The sequence below is a fragment of the Pezoporus wallicus genome, unplaced genomic scaffold, assembly GCF_028554395.1.
Source record: "Pezoporus wallicus isolate ANWC-B61680 ecotype Strahan unplaced genomic scaffold, APGP_CSIRO_Pwel_v1 contig_12477, whole genome shotgun sequence".
Lineage (NCBI taxonomy): Eukaryota > Metazoa > Chordata > Aves > Psittaciformes > Psittacidae > Pezoporus > Pezoporus wallicus.
The window spans coordinates 21991-40954 of NW_026638222.1; the positions used below are offsets into that span (position 1 = coordinate 21991).

The window sequence follows — 18964 nt, forward strand, 5'->3', positions numbered from 1 at the left end:
CCTGGGTGGAGGGGGGGGGCGATTTGGGCTGATTTTAGGCAGTTTTGGTTCACTTGGATGTGTTGGATTTGGACACAGCCCCTGTGCCTCCCCCCCCCAAGTATTTATTGTCACTGATGTGGCTCCAGGCGGTGGCTCCATGGTCACAGAGCACCAGGGCCAGGCCCCCCCCCCCCCCCGGTCCAAACCCCCCAGGACCATCCCTGCCCCTTCCCTCTGCTGCCCAATAAACATCCTTTGCCCCATCCCCATGTCCTGATATCCCCATATCCCAATATCCCCATGTCCCAATATCCCCATGTCCTGATATCCCCATGTCCCGATATCCCCATATCCCAATATCCCCGTGTCCCGATATCCCCATATCCCAATATCCCCGTGTCCCGATATCCCCATATCCCAACATCCCCATGTCCCGATGTCCCCATATCCCAACATCCCCATGTCCCGATGTCCCCATGTCCTGCTCCTGCTGCCACACGCCCGATCCTTGCGCAAGGGCCCCCAGGCAAAGGCAGTGGCCGCGTTGGCACATCCCAGCGTGGGAAGCAAGGGGGCAGCCGTGGGGCAGCCGTGGGGCAGCGATGGGGGGGGCCCTGCTCCCCTCTCCCCCCAGCAGCAGGAAGGCTGTAATTACACCTTCCCTGGGGAGGAGGAGGAGGGGGGGATGAAGGCTCCGGTGTCTCCAGGTGGGCGCTCGGCATCACCGTTCCCGGACCATGTCCCGGCTCTCCCAGCATCCAACCGGGACCATGGGGGGGGGGGGGGGGGGGGGGGGGGGTGTCAATGGACCTGGATCCAACACCAAACCTGCCCCCCCCGGTAATGGAAACCCAGCCCCCTCCCCCCGCAATTCCACAATGGATATTCCCCCCCATTGGAATATCCGCTTTCTCCTTGGCGGCCCGAGGGACGGCTCCGATTCGTGTCGGGGGGGGGGGGGGGAACCCAGAGCTGGAATTGGGGGGGCCATGGGGGTCCCATCCTGCTCTGCCCCCATCCCAGCGGAGCCGGATTCCAGCTGGGAAAGGGGGGGGGGGTCACGGAGACCCCAGCGCCAAGGGGGTGCTTGGGAATGCTCTGGAATGCCGCCCCCCCCCCCCCCGCTCAGTGGTTTCGGTGCTCCCGGCGCCTCTCGGCCGGCCCCGGTGACCTGCGGGGGGCCCCGGCTGCCCCCCGGGATGGGGAGGGGGCCCCTCGGCTTTCAGGGGCGAGACAAAGCGGGGCCGGGGCCGTGAATGAGCCGGGAGGGAAGGGGAGGAGGCGGCGGGGGGGGGGGGGGGCCGCGCTCCAATGGGGATGGGGATGGGGATGGGGATGGGGATGGGGATGGGACATGGATGGGGATGGAGACATGAATGGGGATGGGACTGGGATGGGGATGGGACGGGGATGGGGACATGGGTGGGGATGGGACATGGATGGGGATGGAGACATGGATGGGGATGGGGACATGGATGAGGATGGGATACGGATGGTGATGGAGACACGGATGGGGCTATGAATGCCCCCAGGACTTGCTGGGCAGGTTTAGGGGGAGCAACCCCCTTTTCCAGGCTGGAATGGGGGGTCCTGGTTTGGGGGGGTAGGGATGATCCATGGGGATGTGGGTCCTGGTGATGGGCTTAGGAGGAGCCAGCTTTGGGAAGGGGCACCCCTGGTGTCACAGGGCACCGGTGACAAAGGGCAGAGAGACTGGCTTGGGGGGGGGGGGCAGACCCATTGGTAGTGACCCCATTGCTGCGGGGTGACCCCATTGCTGCAGGTGCCCCCAGGGCAGCCCAGGACGCGGGGGACGAGCCCCATAACGCGCGGTCACCTCTGGGAGGGGACACGTGGAGGGGGGAACGTTGCCACCCCCCCCCCCCAGGGTGTGGGTTCACCCCGAGGGCTGTGGGGCACCCCCCCCCCCAAGCTGGCCAATGGCCACCATTGTTCCCGCTCTCCTCCTCCATCCACATCGGAGCCAAACCCTTCCCTAAGCTCCAGCTGCAGCCCCCCCCATACTTCACCCCCAGTATGTCCCATACCTGCCTCTGCCCCACAGCGGGGTCCCAATGGGGCGGAGAGGATGGGGGCAGCTCAGGTTATGGGGCCCAGCCCAGCCCCTGCTGCTCCCCAGCAGGGAAACTGAGGCACGCCCCGGCCACGGGGCCAGGGAATCCATGGGGAAGCCGCAGGGATCCGGCACCACGCAGCCGCTCCAGTCGGGATTTGCTTTTAATGCCAAGTACAAAGTGTGCCCCCTCCCCCCCCCACCCCCCCCCGACAACGACAACAGAGAAAAAATGCTTAAAATTCCTCTACAAAATAAATTAAAGGGACGGGGCCCCCCCAAAAGCCCCTTTTTGTGTGCAAAGAGACCCGAACCCCCCCCCCCCCCCCCCCCCATCGCTCCCAGGCTCCAGCAAGGACAGAAACGGGCAAAGCAAAGGCCCTGTGCGGGCCCCACGGCGCTGTGGGGCAGTGCGGGGCTGAGCGGGGCAGTTCAAGTCCTCCCCCCCAAGGGGGGGTTTTGCGCCAGCATCAATGGGGAAACTGAGGCAGAGGGGTGAGGGTCTCCCCCCCCCCACCTTGTCCATGGGCATCCCCATAGAGGAAGGGCTTGGGGCGGGGGGCAAGGGAGGTGAAGTGCTGTCCAATGGTGAGCTATGTACATCCCTGAAGGTGACGGCTCCCAGAGCCCCCTCCCTGCCCCATAGCGCCCCCAAGCCCCGGCTACGAGGTCTGGCACTGGACGTGCTGGCGGCTCCCGTCGTCGAAGTCCTCGTCGTGGGGGGGGTCCCCGGGGAAGGGCCTGCGGCCCGGCCCCCCCTGGTCCCGGTAATCGCTGAGCTCCACCTCCTCCGTGTCCTCCGTGGCCATCACCTCCTCCTGCGGTGGGAAGAAGGCCTGGAGCTGGCGCAGGCGCTCGGGGGGGAGCCAGCCGGGATCCGGGAACTTCACCTGGGAATGGGATGGGAAAGGGGGGGGATGAGCACTGGAGAGGGGGGGGGGGAACGTGCAGGGATGTGTGGGGCGGCCCCGAAGCCTCACCTGGAACTGCAGGATGAGCTTCCCCTTCTGGAAGGGGCTCCTGTAGACCGGCATCCCCTCGTTGGGGACGCACTTGAGGTCTCCGGGCCGGATCACGTCCCCTGGGAGGGAGAGGGGGGTCACCCCACAGCGCCCTCGCAGGGGGGTCCCAGTGCACCCTGATCCCCATCCCAGCCTCACAGGGGGGTCCCAGATCATCCTGATCCCAATCCCAACCTCACAGGGGGGTCCCAGTGCATCCTGATCCCAATCCCAACCTCACAGGGGGGTCCCAGTGCATCCTGATCCCAATCCCAACCTCACAGGGGGGTCCCAGTGCACCCTGATCCCCATCCCAGCCTCACAGGGGTGTCCCAGATCATCCTGATCCCCATCCCAGCCTCACAGGGGGGTCCCAGTGCATCCTGATCCCAGCTTCCTTCCAGGGGTGTCCCAGTGCATCCCAATCCCAACCCCAGCCTCTTCACAGGGGTGTCTCAGTGTATCTTGATCCCCATCCCAACCTCACAGGGGGGTCCCAGTGCATCCTGATCCCGATCCCAGCCTCCTCACAGGGGTGTCCCAGTGCATCCCAGTCCCAAACCCAGCCCTCTTCCATGGGTGTCCCAGTGCATCCCAATCCCAGCCTCCTTGCAGGGGTGTCCCAGTGCATCCCAATCTCAGCTCCCTCACAGGGGGGTCCCACTGCATCCCAGTCTCAATCACAGCCCCCTTGTAAGAGTGTCCCAGTGCATCCTGATCCCAATCTCAGCCTCCTCACAGGAGGGTCCCAGTGCATCCCAATCCCAATCCCAGCCTCCTCGCAGGAGTGTCCCACTGCATCCCAGTCTCAATCACAGCCCCCTTGCAGGAGTGTCCCAATGCATCCTGTTCCCAACCCCAGCCTCCTCACAGGGGTGTCCCAGTGCATCTCGGTCCCAATCTCAGCTCCCTTACAGGGGTGTCCCAATGCATCCCAGTCCCAATCTCAGCTCCCTTACAGGGGTGTCCCAGTGCATCCCAGTCCCAATCCCAGCTCCCTCACAGGGGTGTCCCAATGCATCCTGTTCCCAGCCCCAGCCTCCTCGCAGGGGTGTCCCAGTGCATCCCAACCCCAGCCTCCTCACAGGGGTGTCCCAATGCATTCCGCTCCCAATCCCAGCCTCCTCACAAGGGTGTCCCACTGCATCAGGAGTGTCCCAGTGCATCCCGGTCCCAATCCCAGCTCCCTCCCAGGGGTGTCCCAATGCATCCCAATCTCAGCTCCCTCCCAGGGTTGTTCCACTGCATCCCGGTCCCAATCCCAGCTCCCTCCCGTGGTTGTCCCAATGCATCCCGACCCCGTTCCCACCTGGCTGGGAGGCCAGGAGCAGGCTCCTGTTGTCCAGGGTGCGGATGACCTGGCGGCAGCCGCACAGCGCGTCGGCCAGGCTGATCTCCCTGCGCACGATGAGGTCGTCACCGCTGCGCCGGAACACGGGATGCTCCTTCTGGTCCAGGACAATGATGATGTCCCCGGGCTCCAGCCCCGGCACCTGGTCCCCTTCCTCATGGAACGTGATCTTCTGCCCGTCCTTCATGCCTGCGGGACGGGGAAGAGGAGCTCAGTGGGGGGGTGGAACCCATGGAAGGGTCCCCCCCCATGGCCCCATCCCACCTTTATCCAGGTGGACGCTGAGGATCTTCTTCTCCCTGACCACCTTGCGGCCGTTGCAGGCGAGGCAGCAATCCCGAGGCCGGATCCACTCGCCCTGGCCCTGGCACTGGGAACACACGGTCTGGATCTGCTGGATCATGCTGGGCCCCAGCTGATGGATCCGCACCTCCATGCCCGAGCCGTGGCACTTGGGGCACCTCCTCTGGGCGCCCTCCCGCACCCCACAGCCTGCGGGGAGGGATGGGGAAGGGTGAGGAGGGGGCTGCGGTGCTGGGGACCCCCCCCCACTGCCCTGGGTACCCTAATGCTCACCTCCACACTTCCTGCAGATGATGTTCTTCTGCAAGGACAGCTTCCTCGTGGTGCCGTTGTAGAGGTCCTCCAGGGACACGGAGAGCTGGTGCACCACGGTCTTCCCTGCGCGGAAACCGGGCTCAGCCATCCCAGCCAGCCCCCATGCTCCGTGGGGCACGGAGCTTCCCTCCATCCCCCATGCTCCGTGGGGCACGGAGCTTCCCTCCATCCCCCGTGCTCCGTGGGGCACGGAGCTTCCCTCCATCCCCCGTGCTCCGTGGGGCACGGAGCTTCCCTCCATCCCCCGTGCTCCGTGGGGCACAGAGCTTCCCTCCATCCCCCATGGTCCGTGGGGCACGGAGCTTCCCTCCATCCCCCATGCTCCGTGGGGCACGGAGCTTCCCTGCATCCCTTCGCCTCCAAAGGGATCCGGGATGGACGCGGGGCTCCCGCCCAGCACCCTCCCCATCCACGGCCTCCCTATAATTGCCCCCGCTATTAAATCGTGCCACAAGCAGGGCATGGCCACGGCCTCACCCTCGCGCCGTGACCCAGGCCAAAAGCACGCCAGGAGTCACCCGAGCGGCTCCGCACGCCCTGAGCCTGCCCCAAGCAGCCCAGGGCAGCGCCGGGGCTGAGTCAGCCCCAGCCCCGGGGCCAGCGGGGGAAAGCCGGGGCCCAAGCCAGGGAAGGGCCCTTTGAAGAGGGGGCAGAGGGAGAAAGTCATCAAGGGCTCAGGAGGGAGGCGTCGGGCTCAGCCCAAGGAGCCCATTCCTGCTGCCCCCCTCCCCAAAAGGGGGTCCCGTTGGTGCTGGTACCTCTCCTGTCGCCCCGGCCACGCATCCGCACCCCCCCTCCGAAGAAGAAGTCGAAGATGTCCATGGGGGAGCCGAAGCCGGCGCTGCCCCCGCGGCTGCCCAAGCCCCCTTCCTTCATGGCGCGCTCCCCGCCGCGGTCGTAGAGCGCCCGTTTGTGGGTGTCCGAGAGCACCTCGTAGGCTTGGGAGATCTGCTTGAACTGGGGGGGAAACGGGGGTCAGGTGGGGGGGAATGGGGTCAGAGGGGGGAAAGTGGGGTGAGATGGGGGGGAATGGGGTGAAATGAAGGGGGAATGGGGTGAGATGGGAGGGAAAGTGGGGCAAGATGGGGGAAATGGGGTCAGATGGGAGGGAAAGTTGGGTAAGATGGGGCAAAGTGGGGTGAGATGGGGGAAATGAGGTGAGATGGGAGGGAAAGTTGGGTAAGATGGGGCAAAGTGGAGCAAGATGGGGAAATGGGGTCAGATGGGAGGGAAATGGGGTGAGATGAGGGGGAAACGGGGTGAGATGAGGGGGAAACGGGGTGAGATGAGGAGAAAGTGGGGTGAGATGAGGGGGAAATGGGGTGAGATGGGGGAGAAAGTGGGGTGAGATGGAGAGGAATGGGGTCAGATGGGAGGGAAAGTGGGGTGAGATGGGTGAGAAATGGGGTGAGAAGGGGGGAAAGTGTGGGGGGGGAGTGCGAATGCCGAGCGCTGCGGACGACCCGCAGGGGGCGCCATAGTGCGCGGTGCGGGAGGCGCAGGCGCCCGGTCGCGATAGGGGCCTGTCGCGATAGGGGCCTGTCGCGATGGGGGCCTGTCGCGATGGGGGCCTGTCGCGATAGGGGCCGGTCGCGATGTGGGCCTGTCGCGATGTGGGCCTGTCGCGATAGGGGCCGGTCGCGATAGGGGCCCGTCCGACCCCAAAGGGCGCGGGGGTGGGCAGCAAGAAGAGTTTTGGGGGGCTCCATGTCCTCTATTTGGGGGGGGCAGCAGCAGGGAGGGGTTTGGGGGGTCCATGGAGGAGGAGGAGGGGTCCCATGGACCTGGAGGTGACCCCGAAACCCAAGCCCGGCAGTTGTCGCCCCGATGGGGTTTCAGGGACCCCCCCGGCCCGCAGCTGGAATGTGGTCGGGATTCCTGGAGATCTTCCACCCTGATGGATGGGCAAGGGCTGGCGTGGGGTCGGCAAACTGGGAATGGGGCCCCCGAACTGAGAATGGGGCCCCCGAACTGGGAATGGGGACATTGAACTGGGAATGGAGATTCTGAACTGGGAATGGGGACATTGAACTGGGAATGGAGATTCTGAACTGGGAATGGGGCCTCCGAGCTGGGAATGGGGACATTGAACTGGGAATGGAGATTCTGAACTGGGAATGGGGCCTCCGAGCTGGGAATGGGGACATTGAACTGGGAATGGAGATTCTGAACTGGGAATGGAGATTCTGAACTGGGAATGGGGCCTCCGAGCTGGGAATGGGGACATTGAACTGGGAATGGAGATTCTGAACTGGGAATGGGGACATTGAACCGGGAATGGGGACATTGAAATGGGAATGGGGCCCCCGAACTGGGAATGGGGGCACTGAACTGGGAATGGGGCCCCCGAACTGGGAATGGGGCCCCCGAACTGCGCAGGACGCTCTGGAGCCTCGTCCCCTTCTGAAGCCGGACCCAGCCCCAGCTGCGGGGGTGCCTCAGGACCGGCCCCGCTCACATCCTGTCCCCACATCCTGCACCGTCCCCAACCCCCGTGGCACCAGCCGGGATCTGAGGGGGTTTTTCCTGCGTGTCCATGGATCCGGGGGGCGGGGGGGGGGGGGCACATCCCTGTTTGTCCCGGTGCCACCTGCATGCGGACATCGGCAATTCCAGGAGGAAGGAAAGGAGCCGCTTTGTCAGCGGCGTGTCCGGAGCTGAGTCACCTCCTGCCCCTGCTGCCCCCGCCCCGGTGTCCCATAGGTGGGTGCCGTGGGGTCCCGTTGTTGCCTCAGCCCCTTTCCTTTTGGGGCTGGATGAGAAGGGAAACTGAGGCACGGCGCTGGCACTTGCGTGCGTTGGGATCCGGCCGAGCTGCTTCCCACGCTGCATCCCTCTTCCCATCCCATTCCCACCCCACTTAATGACGGGTGGCTCATCCCGCGCTGAGCCGCATCCTGCACCCTGTTTATGGGTGCTGGGGGTGCGTAAACAGGGAGGGGGCATCGCTTCATGGAGACGGGAGAGTGGTCCCAGGGGTTTCATTGCCATGGGGATGGGATGCGTTGGGATGTGGTGGGATGTGGTGGGATGTGGAGGGATACAATGGGATATGATGGGATGTGATGGGATGTGGTGGGATGCGATGGGATGCGATGGGATGCGATGAGATGTGGTGGGATGTGGTGGGATGAGGTGGGACGCGATGGGATGTGGTGGGATGAGGTGGGATGCGATGGGATGTGGTGGGATGCGATGGGATGAGGTGGGATGTGGTGGGATGAGGTGGGACGCGATGGGATGTGGTGGGATGAGGTGGGATGCGATGGGATGTGGTGGGATGCGATGGAATGTGGTGGGATGTGGTGTGGGACGCGATGGGATGTGGTGGGATGAGGTGGGACGTGATGGGATGCGATGGGGTGCGATGGGATGCAATGGGATGAGGTGGGATGTGATGGGACACAATGAGACACGATGGGATGCGGTGGGATGAGGTGGAACGCGATGGGATGCAATGGGATGTGATGGGATGAGGTGGGACACGATGGGATGGGATGGGACACAATGGGGGAGCATCGCCCCCGGGCCCCCTCCACCCGCCCCACCGCTGACGGACGGCTCCAGACGCACATTCCCGGCGGGATCCAGCCGCGGGGCTCGGCCTCAGGCATCCGCGATTGCCCCGGGTTGGCAGCAGCTGCCGGGGGGGGGGGACAGGCCCCAGCAGCTGAATGAGCCCCAAAACCGGGCCAAGAGCTTAATATAGAGACCGGAGCTATTCCGGGGGGTCTGACCCGGGTGAAGGGCGAGCGGGGGGGGAAGGGATGGGAATGGGGATGGGACCCCCACATCCTTGCGCTGCAGTGGGGCTGGGGACCCGGGGGGGGCCACCACAGGGGACAGCCCATAGAGACCCCTTGGTGGCCCCAGCGCGGCTCCTGCTCGCCCCCCACCCCCCAAGGGGCTCGCTGTGGGGAGGGGGCTGCCCCGGCCCCGGCGCTGTATTTTTAGTCCTTTCCTTATAAGGTTCCCAGGAGTTTTTGGGAGCCGGGAGCGGGATGAAGTCATCGCTGAGGTCATCCCAACCCCCCCCCCCCCAAGCCCTCACCCCATAGGGAGGTTTTGTGGTGGCTCCATTCAAATCCCACTCTCGCCAAACAAGCCCCTCCCGGCTGCGGGGGGCCGCGATGGGGTGGGGAGGGGGGGGTCTTAAAGCAGCAGCCCCACAGCCCCCCCCCCACCATGGCTGCACTCCCCCCATAGCCCTGTGCCTGCTGTGGTTTGGTGGCTCCTGGTCTGCAGTGGGGGGGGGACAGGACATGGGAGGGATGCAGGTGCCCTGTGTCCCATTGGCACACGTTTGGTCCCATCGGGACACACTTGGTCCTGTTGGGAGCACGCTTGGAACACGCTATGGAGATGCTCGGTCCCATCAGGGGGCACCTGGTTCCATCAGGGACGTGCTTGGTCCCATCATGGCCACGCTCATCACTGGGACATGCTTGGTCCCATCATGGCCATGCTTGATCCCATCAGGGCACACTTGGACCAGTTTGGGACCCGCTTTGTCCCACTGAGGACACATTTGGGACACTGGGGTCTGCGAACCCGCCCCGCCGGGTGCCCCATAGCCCTGGGCAGCCTCATCCCATCCTCCTCCTCCTCCTCCTCCTCCCCTCCACCATCTGTGCCCCCTCGTCGCTTTGTCAGCACCGGCTGGAATGTGGATTCATTTCATTAGGAATGTGTCCCCCCCCCTCCTTCCCAGCCTTGGGAATCTCCTCATGCATCCATGCATCCATCCGCTGCCATCACCGGGCAGCTTTAGGGGTGACACTGGGGAAGGGGGGGGGAACCGGAGCTGCCATTGGGCTGATGCTGCCCAGGCTGATCCCGGCCTCGGCGCCTGCTCCAGCTCATCCCAGAGCTTGTGTTTGATTTCATCCCGGTGCTTGGATCTGCTGGAGTTTCACCTTAAAAGGAAACCATCACCCTCGGGCTTGGGGGGGGCCGGGGGCTTCCCATGAGGAAAGGCAGAGCCATGGTGGGTCCTTATCGCTCCCCGGCTCCCAGCATCCCGGTGCTGGCACGGGCTGCATCCGGAGCGTGGGTGAGCCATGGGGCCAGGCAGGCGGGCACCCGAGGGGCGATGCTGAGCGCGCCCATCAGCACCAGTGGGTGCTGCCGGTCTTGTCCCCTTGCCCAGGGTGACTCAGCCCTTTGCCCAGGATAAAGGAGCCCATTCTGTGCCCAGAGGCTGATTCATGCAGCGCCGTCCCCACGCCTGCTCACACAAAGGGCATTGAACCCCCCCCCCCCCGCCCCGGGCGCTGCTCAGCCCCATCCTGAGGCTCAGCATCCTTTGGGAAAAGGGGCACAGATGCATCAGGGTCCCATCGGGGTGATGGGGGCCCCAGTGTGGTGCTCTGGGGTCCCGGTCCCAAGGGCATTCTGCCTGATCCAGGCGGGAATAGCGGCTGGGTTTGCTGGCTCATGGCTGGAGGCGCTGGCGCTGGGATGGGGTGGGCTGGAATCCCGTCCCGCTCCCGCCCAGGCAGAGGTCTTTCCCTGGCTGATCCCATGGATCTGTGATCACCCGGTGGGGGCTTCATTGCCCTGGAATGGGGAGCATCACCCCGGGGATGAGGGAACATCGAGCCAGGGTCACAGCAGGGATGCAGGAGCATCGCCCTGGGGATGGGACAGCATCAACCCATGGATGGGGGTCACAAGAGCCTGGGGATGGGGACCATCACCATCACCCTGGAGACGCACAATGGGGACACTGGGGAGCAACCTCCTGCGGCCCCCGTTCCCGACCCGTGGTGGAGGCTTCCCTGGGGCTGGAATGAGGAGAGGAGCTGGAGGCTGAGGCTTTATTAACTTAACATCACGGCAGCGAATGCACCCGGCGTGGGGCACCCCATGTGGGGAGCGGGGACCCCGCGGTGCCACCCTTGGGTGCTGCACCCCGCAGGGTGGAGACGGGAGGGGGAAAAGATGGGGTTCAATTAAATACAGCCACAACCAAACCCCCGGAGGGGGCCGAGATGGGGCCGGGTCCCTGCATGCGACCCATGGCCTTGGTGGCTCTTCATGGAGAGGGGACACAAAAACCCACACAAAGGTGTTAAAGACCATGAGGGGATGGAGGAGCCTTAGGTGGGGGGTGGCAAGGGAGGGTGCAGGGTTATGAGAGGGTGGGGGGGGACCGGAGGGGTCCCCATCACTCATCCCCCATGGAGCAGGGCTCCTGCTCGGCTCGGATGGGGACGGTGTTGCCGTGTTTGCCGCAGGCGGTGGCATCGGCTGCCTTGGTGCCGGCGGCATCTCCGGTCCCCGGCCCGGCCGCGGTGGGCTCTGTGCTCTCCATAGGGAACGCCGGAGCGGCGCCGGCGATGCCGTTGGGCACCTCCTCACTGAACTCAGCCAGGTCCTCCAGGCTGGCGGCGCGGTGCAGCCCGTTCTCAGCGCGCACCGGAGCCGCCTCCGCCGGCGCCTCCTGCACCGTGGGCTCCTCCGCGCTCGAGGAGGTCGGGGAGGAATCTTCTCCGGCATCCTCGGTGCCGCCGGGCCCCTGCTCCCTGCCCGCGGCCGCCCTCGCGCCCATCACCAGCTCCTGGTTGAACTCCAAGGCTTGCTCCACGAGCTCCAGGAGATCCCGGGCCTCCGGGATGCCCAGCGGCACCTCCACGGCATCCGGGTGCTCTTCAAGCATCTCTGGGGAGCCCTCCTGCTCCGGCATTGGGCCGGCATGAGGTGGCTCAGCCTCGGGGGGCTCCTTGTCCTCAGCTGGGAGAGGGCTGTCACCGTCCCCTGCTTCCTGCTCCATGGATGGGTTCTCCTCAGGTGATGGGTGCTCCTCATCTGATGGGTGCTGCTCATCTGATGGGTGCTCGCCTTCTGGTGGATGGTCCTCATCTGATGGATGCTCCTCAGCTGATGGGTGCTCCTCAGCTGATGGGTGCTCCTCAGCTGATGGGTGCTCCTCAGCTGATGGGTGCTGCTCTTCTGGTGTATGGTCCTCATCTGATGGGTGCTCCTCAACTGATGGGTGCTCCTCAACTGATGGGTGCTCCTCAACTGATGGGTGCTCCTCTTCTGGTGGATGGTCCTCAACTGATGGGTGCTCCTCATCTGATGGATGGTCTTCAGCTGATGGATGCTGCTCATCTGATGGGTGCTCCTCTTCTGGTGGATGGTCCTCAACTGATGGGTGCTCCTCATCTGATGGATGGTCTTCAACTGATGGATGCTGCTCATCTGATGGGTGCTCCTCATCTGATGGATGGTCTTCAACTGATGGATGCTGCTCAACTGATGGGTGCTCCTCATCTGATGGATGGTCTTCAACTGATGGATGCTGCTCATCTGATGGATTCTGTTCATCTGATGGATGCTCCTCTTCTGTTGGATGCTGCTCACCTGATGGGTGCTGCTCACCTGATGGGTGCTGCTCACCTGATGGGTGCTGCTGTGCTTGGTGGGGCAGAGGAACCGGCACCTCCTGGGGCTGGAGCGCTGCCGGAGGGATGGGCTCGGCCATGGGCTCCTCCTCCAGCCCCAGGCTGCAGCGTCGGGGTGTTCCGGCACCGTCCGGCTCCACCGCTCCATCGAGCTCCTCGTCTGGTTCAGCAGCTTGGGCTGGTTCCTCAGTGCCTCCTGCCACCGGCTCCATGGCCCCGGGCACAACGGGGCCTTCCTCCGGCTCCGAGGAACCCCCCTCAGCCTCCTCCTTCAGCATCTCTGTGGGCATCCTCACGGCTGCATCTGCTCCAGCTGCTGCCTCAAAGTGCCCTTGGTCCCCTGGTGCTGGGGATGCTCCTCCAGGAGCTCCCCCATCATCTCTGCTGCCTTCGCTTGCTTCAGCTTTGATCTCTTCAAAGTCCTCGGCTTCCTCCGAGCTGGAAACCTCTTGGCTGGGAGCAGAGACCATGAAGTAACCTTCCTCCTCCTCAGCACCCTCTGCGCCTTCCTCCTCCTCAGCACCCTCTGCACCTTCCTCCTCCTCAGCACCCTCTGCGCCTGCCTCCTCCTCAGCACCCTCTGTGCCTGCCTCCTCCTCACGGCTCTGGGCCATGCTGGATGCTGGGGGCTTGTCCCTCCCTTCCAGCCACCCTTCATCCTCTGGAGCTCCTTCAGATGCTGCCTCCAAGGTGTCCTCAGCCCCCGGAGGGGTTTGGCTGGATGGGGCCGCATCCAGCACCTCCCCTCCATAGAGGTGCAGGGGGGTACTGTCGGGCAGCGTGTCCTCCAGCTCCAGCGTCCCGCCTGGCCCTGCTGCCTCCTGCAGCTCCCCCGAGCCCCCATCCTCATCCTCCTCCTCCTCCTCCAATGGCCCATCCTCCTCCTCCAACGCCCCATCCCTCTCCATGCCTGGTGCCTGCTGAAGCTCCGCAGGGCTGGAGCCGGGAGCATCATCAGCATCCTCATCATCAGCATCCTCATCATCAGCATCCTCATCATCAGCATCCTCATCCCGCCCTTCCCATGGCTCCTCCAGGGCCTCGGCCAGCTCCGGGCTGTCCCCTCGCCCAAGGGGACCGGTGGGGACCGCCTGCCCCATGGAGCCGTCCCGCTCATCCCTCGCCAGCTCCGGGGCCGGCTCAGCCCCTTCAGCCCCCTCTGCTTGGGCTCCCTCCGGCCATGCCCCAGCTCTGTCCTCCCCTTCCAGCCCTCCTGTGCTCGCTGGGCTCTCCTCTGTCCCCAGAGCCCCCTCCGTGTCCTCCGCTGCCTCCTCCCAGTGCTCTGCAGGGGGCTTTTGGCCCCAGGGCTCCTCTCCCTGCTCCGGCTCCCGCTCCCCTTCCATGAAGTCCTTTCCCTGCGGCTCCTCCTGGGCTCTGCTCTCCTGGCCCAGGGCTCCGGGTCCTGCCCCCAGCAGCCCCCCGACGGCCTCCCCCTCCTCTCCCTCACCTTCAGCCCTGCCTGAGCCCTCCCCTTCCACCGCATCTTCCTCAGTCCCCGACGGAGCCTCCTCTGCAGGGCTGGCCCCATGGATGCTCCAGGGCTCCTGCTCTGGGCACGCCTCCTGCCCCCTTTCCTGCCCTGCCTCGCACGCAGGCTCCCGGTGCTCAGGATCATCCTGCTCTCCATCCATAACGTCCTCATCCAGGCCCGGGTGGCTTCCTCCGAGGGCAGCACCAGCAGCTGCAGCTTCCCTTGGTGGGGACTCCTCTTGGTGCTCATCCATCCCCTCACCCTGGAAGTCACTGTGCTCCCCGCAGGGTACGTGGGATGCTCCCTCCTCCTCCTCTTCCTCCGGGTGCGAAGCCTCCATGCTTGAGCCCTCCACCTCCTTCTCCCCTTGCTCTGGCTCTTCCCAGCTGGGCCCTGTCTGGCCAGGGCTGCTCACGTCCTCTTCCTGGGCCACCACTTCTGGTTCCCTTGGGCTCAGCACAGGGGGAATCTCCTCTTCCCACTCTCCCATCTCTTCCCGGCTCGCAGTGGCACTTAGGGAAGCAGCAAAGCCACGAGGAGGGGACGTGGCTCCGTCCCAATGGGCGCTGCTCTCCGCACCCAGCCCCTGGACCATCAACTCCTCAACCTTCTCCTCTGCTTCAGGGGCTTCACCATCCTCATCACCCTCGGCGGGGTCTTGCCCTTCTCCTCCCTCTGCCACAGCCTCTGTGTGGGGAATGGGGCTGGGGGCACCCCGGAGGGCCCAGGCAGCGCTGAGCATGGGCTCTTCTTTGGCTTGAGCATCATCCTTCATCTCCTTGAGCGCATCCTCCAGCGCCTCGCTGACCAGCTGGGCCGGGTACCGCAGGCTGCGGGGCTTCTCCATGGCTTCGGGTGCGGGATGCTCCTTCCCTTGGCTCCTCTCATCCCCATCTCCCCCCGGCCAGGCAGGACCCTCCCCTGGGCTCCCCAGCATGGGGCTGGGGGGCTCTGGGGGGAGCTGGATGGGCTGTGTGGGGCTTGCTGCAGGGAAGCTGGGAGCATCCCGTGGGGCTGGGCCATGGGCAGCATTGATGCGCTGCAACTCTCTGGTACCCACGCTTGGGGTCTGGGGGCTCAGAGCATCACCTGGGCCTTTCCCTGGCTGCCCCCTCCCCTCTGCCCTGGTGAGGGGCAAGGGGCTGGCTCGGTGCTCCCAGGGCAGCGTCCTCCTGGCCTCGGGGCCCAGCTTCGTGCTGCTGCTCCCCTCCAGCTTGAGATCTGCAAAGAGCGAGGGGCAGAGGGTGAGGAGCCGCTTGTGGGGCTCCTCCATCGCCTCCATCCCACCCCCCCCCCATCACCTCTCGCTGCCCCTGCGCCTATTTTTAAACAGCTCCTTGATGGGAAGTGGGAAATTCCTGCCTGGAGTGCTGCGGATGCCGGTGCTCCTGCGGGGGGAGCGGCTTGGCATCCCACAGGGATGATAAACTCTTATCATGCCAGGAGCTCTCTGGATGCTGTTCACACCTTCCTATCAGAGCTGAGCAACCAGCCAGGAAAGTTGTGTCTATATCGAGCCTCATCCCAAAATCCCCCATCCTGGTGCCAGGGATGGAGCTGGGGATGGAGCCGGGATGGTGCCAGGGATGGAGCTGGGGATGGAGCCGGGATGGAGCCGGGATGGAGCCGGGGATGTCCCTTACCTCTCAAGCCGTTGGCCAGCCGGTATTCCGCCGCTGGCATTTGCAAGCGGGTGCTCTCTGCTTCCAGCAGCGTCCTGCAGGGAGAGGAAGCGCTGTGGGTGCCCCATGCTGGGTGCTGCAGGGTGGGAGCTGCACCTCGCAGGGAAACTGAGGCACGGGAGGGCTGCGGGGGTTCTGCTGCTCTATTCCCCCCCCCCCCCTTGCTCCCGTCTCCCGCCCCATCCCCCTGTTCCCAGGATTAGTGTCCGCTCCGGTGACATCATGCTCTGCCGGGGCCGGCGCTGGGGACAGCCCCTATTCTCATGCTAATTGTGCCCCCCCATCGCCGGCAGCCGCCTTTGTCTGTGGCCATCTGGAAGGGCTGGAAGAGGGACACCCCCTTTGCAGGACCCCCCCAAAGCATCTTCCGTGCGTGCCCGCCGTGGTCCCCATCCGCATCCCCGCCGGGACCTCACCTGTAGGTCGCCACTTCCAGGCTCAGGGACATCTTGAGGTGCATGAGCTGCTGCCTGTCCTCCAGGACCTGGGCGATCTGCACCCGCAGCCTCTGCTTCTCCTGCTCCAGGGCCTCCAGCGCCAGCTGCGGGATGGCAACAGGGACACCTCAGCCCTGTCCCAGCCCTGCCGGACACGGGGCCATGCGGGGGGCTCCTGCTTCCACCCGCCCTCCGTTCCATAGGGAAAAGGGGTCCTGGGCGCTTGGTTTGAGGGGGGCTGGGGATGGGGAGAGGGGGCGAGGAGAGGAAGGATGGCACAGAGTGATGGGGAGGGGGCTGCGAGGGAGGGAATGCCGCGGGATTCAGGACTGCGGGATGCCAGCGTGGGAAAGAAGAGTCTTTGGCTTCTCTGTGGTGCCCGTGTCTGATCCCTGGACCTGGAACAAAGAGGGCGCCTTCCCCGGGCGCTATCCCGGCATTCCAGCCCCATTCCCCCTCTGCTGAATGACTTTTGCAGCTGTTGGGCTGCAGCTGCAGCAAAGTCGGTCGGAGTTTACCCTGCCCATGCCCCCCCCCCCCCCCCCCCTCCGCTGCCTGCACCCAGCACCGGGTGCTCCTCTGGGATGCGGAGCAGCAGCTCCAGGCAGGTGGATGGGAACGGAGCCTGTGTCCGGGTGCTGCCCCGCTGGTCCTCGCTGTGGTGGGGACAGGGATGCCCCGGAGCTGCTCTGCTCCTTCACCCACCTGGAACTTCTCTGCCTCCCCGCGCTGCTCCTGCCACTGCCGGGACAAGGACTCCTCCAGCATCTCCTTCCGCGCTTTGAGCCCGGCCAGGTCCTTCTCCAGGCGCTGGAGCTGGAGCTGGCTCTGCTGGTTCTCCTCCACAGCCTTCCAGAGGCTCTCCTTGGCCTGGCACAGGGAACCCTCCAGCTGCGACACCTCCGTCTTGTAGGTCTCCACCGCCCCTTTCCAGATCTCCGAGAGCCTCTTGGAGTAATCCTCCACCTCCAGGGGCTGGAAAGCCACGGGCGCGCAGCGGAAGCTCTCCAGGCTCTGCGAGAAGCCGGCGAGGTCCTGCTCCAGCCCCGCTTTCTCCTCCTCGTGCACCTCCAGCAGAGCTTCCACCTCCTTCTGCAGCCGCACGGCGCTCTCCTTGAGCCAGATCTGCGCCCTCCTCTCCTCCTCCAGCTCCTTCCTGCTCACCGAGAGCTGCTGCTTGGCCGCTTCCCGAGCCGCCTGCTCCTTCTGGCACCTACTCCTCACCTGCTGCACCTCCTCGTAGAGGCTGTCCCGGGCCAGCTCCGCCGCGCACTTCCCGCTGTAGGCGTCCCGCAGCGCGTCCCGCAGCGCCCGCAGCTCCTCCTCGTACTTGCCCCGCCGCTGGTCCCCGGCCGGGCCGCTCCTGGCGCTCTGGATCTCGGCTCTCAGCGCCTCGTTCTCCTCCTCCAGCACCTTGACCCGGGCCAGGTAAGCTTCCAGCCGCTTGTTGAGCTCCCACATCTGCAGCGATTCCTCGCCCAGGGCTCTCGGCCCGCTCAAGCTCGCCGTGCTCAGCATCGCTGCCGGGGGATGCTCTGGAACAGGGGAGGGCAGGGAGGGAAGAGTGCCTGGAGCAGAGGGGAGCGCAGCTATTCATACTGCACGCTGGGCAAGTGGGAGGCCCCCGCGGCCCGGGCGAGCCGCCAGGTTTAACCCTTCCGCTCCTGCCTGGCTCCAGCTCGCACGGGCTCCAGCCGCTTGAGCCCCCCCCAGCTGTGAGCCAGATGTGATGCTCCAGCCTTGGGGAAGAGCAAGGTGTTCCTTGGCACTTTAGGAAGGTGGTGGAAGGGGTTGGATCCCCCCCCGGCATGGATTGGCTGGGGAAATCTCCCCCTCTCAAAGCTTGAGTGCTCTGCTGTGGGGCTGGAGGGGCTGCTGTGGGGCTGGAGGGGCTGCTGTGGGGTTGGAGGGGCTGCTGTGGGGCTGGAGGGGCTGCTGTGGGGCTGGAGGGGCTGCTGTGGGGTTGGAGGGGCTGCTGTGGAGCTGGAGGAGCTGCCGTGGGGCTGGAGGAGCTGCTGTGGGGCTGGAGGGGCCTCTCTGGGTCTCGGCATGGAGCATGGGAGACGTCCAAAGGTGGGCTGTCAACGAGGACATCCCTTCCTTGCTGCTCGGAACCGTGGGGCTTAGGGAGCCCAATGGAGCCCGTCTATGGTCCCACATTCCCGGGAAGGTGCTGGCTGGGAACACCGGTGCCCTCGGTGACCAGTTCCGAGCTCAGTGCCCTGCATCCATAGCGACATCGCTTTGGTACAAGGGGGACAGAGCGGGGGGGGACGCACAGGGCATCACCCCGGCCACCCCCGCCCCCCTTGGGGTGCTGCATCCAGCTGTGTCCAGCTGCAGCCTCCTCGCATTCCACATGGGAAGCCCAGCAGCGACTGCAGCCGGTTCCGCTCCCGGGACTTGGCAAGAGCCGGCTCCACATTTGATTCCAACGCGGGGGGCGAGGGGAGGAGGCTCCGAACTGGGAACTCGGGAACAAAAGAAGCAGGAAAACGTCAGATGGGGAGAAACTTGCAACCGGCGTTACCCCCCCCCCCCCCCCGGCCTCCCCTTCCCTGAGGCTCTCCCTTGGGATCGTCCCTCCGCCGCTCTCCCATGGGATGCGCCCTCGGTCCCCCCTAGGAACAGAGGGAAAGGGAAAACGCCCTTTCCCTCCTTGTCCCAAGGGGCGGCTCCGGGCGAGCTCCAGACACAAGCAACAGTCCCCTCTGGTGGCAAAGGCCACCCAGCGCTGTCCCCAGGCTCCTTCCACCACTGCGGGCTCCGTGTCCCTGTTGGAAGGGACCGGGTTCTGCCCCTTCAGTGTTAAGGTGGGGGGGGGGATGCTCTGACTTGGGGGTCCCCAAAGGCATCGTCTTCCCGACTCATCTCCGGCCAGACTTCCTGCCTGGCTCGCTGGCCAGGCTCTGCTTCGCCTCTCGCAGCCAGGATTGAAA

The 18964-nt window shown here is 65.2% G+C and overlaps 2 protein-coding genes across 2 annotated transcripts; both read right to left on the reverse strand.

Annotated features, from left to right (window-relative positions):
- Positions 1-2680: 2680 nt before the first annotated feature.
- On the reverse strand, positions 2681-5982 carry LOC130599494 (dnaJ homolog subfamily A member 1-like). Its single transcript, XM_057409984.1, has 6 exons — positions 5785-5982; positions 4985-5089; positions 4673-4900; positions 4367-4597; positions 3037-3137; positions 2681-2946 (listed from the first exon to the last, which is right to left on the reverse strand). The coding sequence occupies exons 1-6, from the start codon at positions 5900-5902 to the stop codon at positions 2719-2721; spliced, it is 1011 nt and encodes a 336-aa protein (XP_057265967.1). The 5' UTR covers positions 5903-5982; the 3' UTR covers positions 2681-2718.
- A 5210-nt stretch (positions 5983-11192) lies between these two features.
- On the reverse strand, positions 11193-17622 carry NES (nestin). Its single transcript, XM_057409985.1, is given in 7 exon segments — positions 11193-11836; positions 12431-12947; positions 13011-15127; positions 15550-15623; positions 16005-16129; positions 16731-17568; positions 17570-17622. Coding segments are annotated over 7 exon segments (4365 nt in total). The 3' UTR covers positions 11193-11195.
- Positions 17623-18964: the final 1342 nt, after the last annotated feature.

Excerpts from the sequence above, each read along its gene's own strand:
- LOC130599494 (XM_057409984.1), bottom strand. The coding sequence starts at position 5,902 with ATGAAGGAAGGGGGCTTGGGCAGCCGCGGGGGCAGCGCCGGCTTCGGC. Across the intron at positions 5,090-5,784 it reads TGGCCGGGGCGACAGGAGAG|GGAAGACCGTGGTGCACCAG; the intron begins GTACCAGCACCA and ends GTTTCCGCGCAG. Across the intron at positions 3,138-4,366 it reads GCTCCTGGCCTCCCAGCCAG|GGGACGTGATCCGGCCCGGA; the intron begins GTGGGAACGGGG and ends TCTCCCTCCCAG.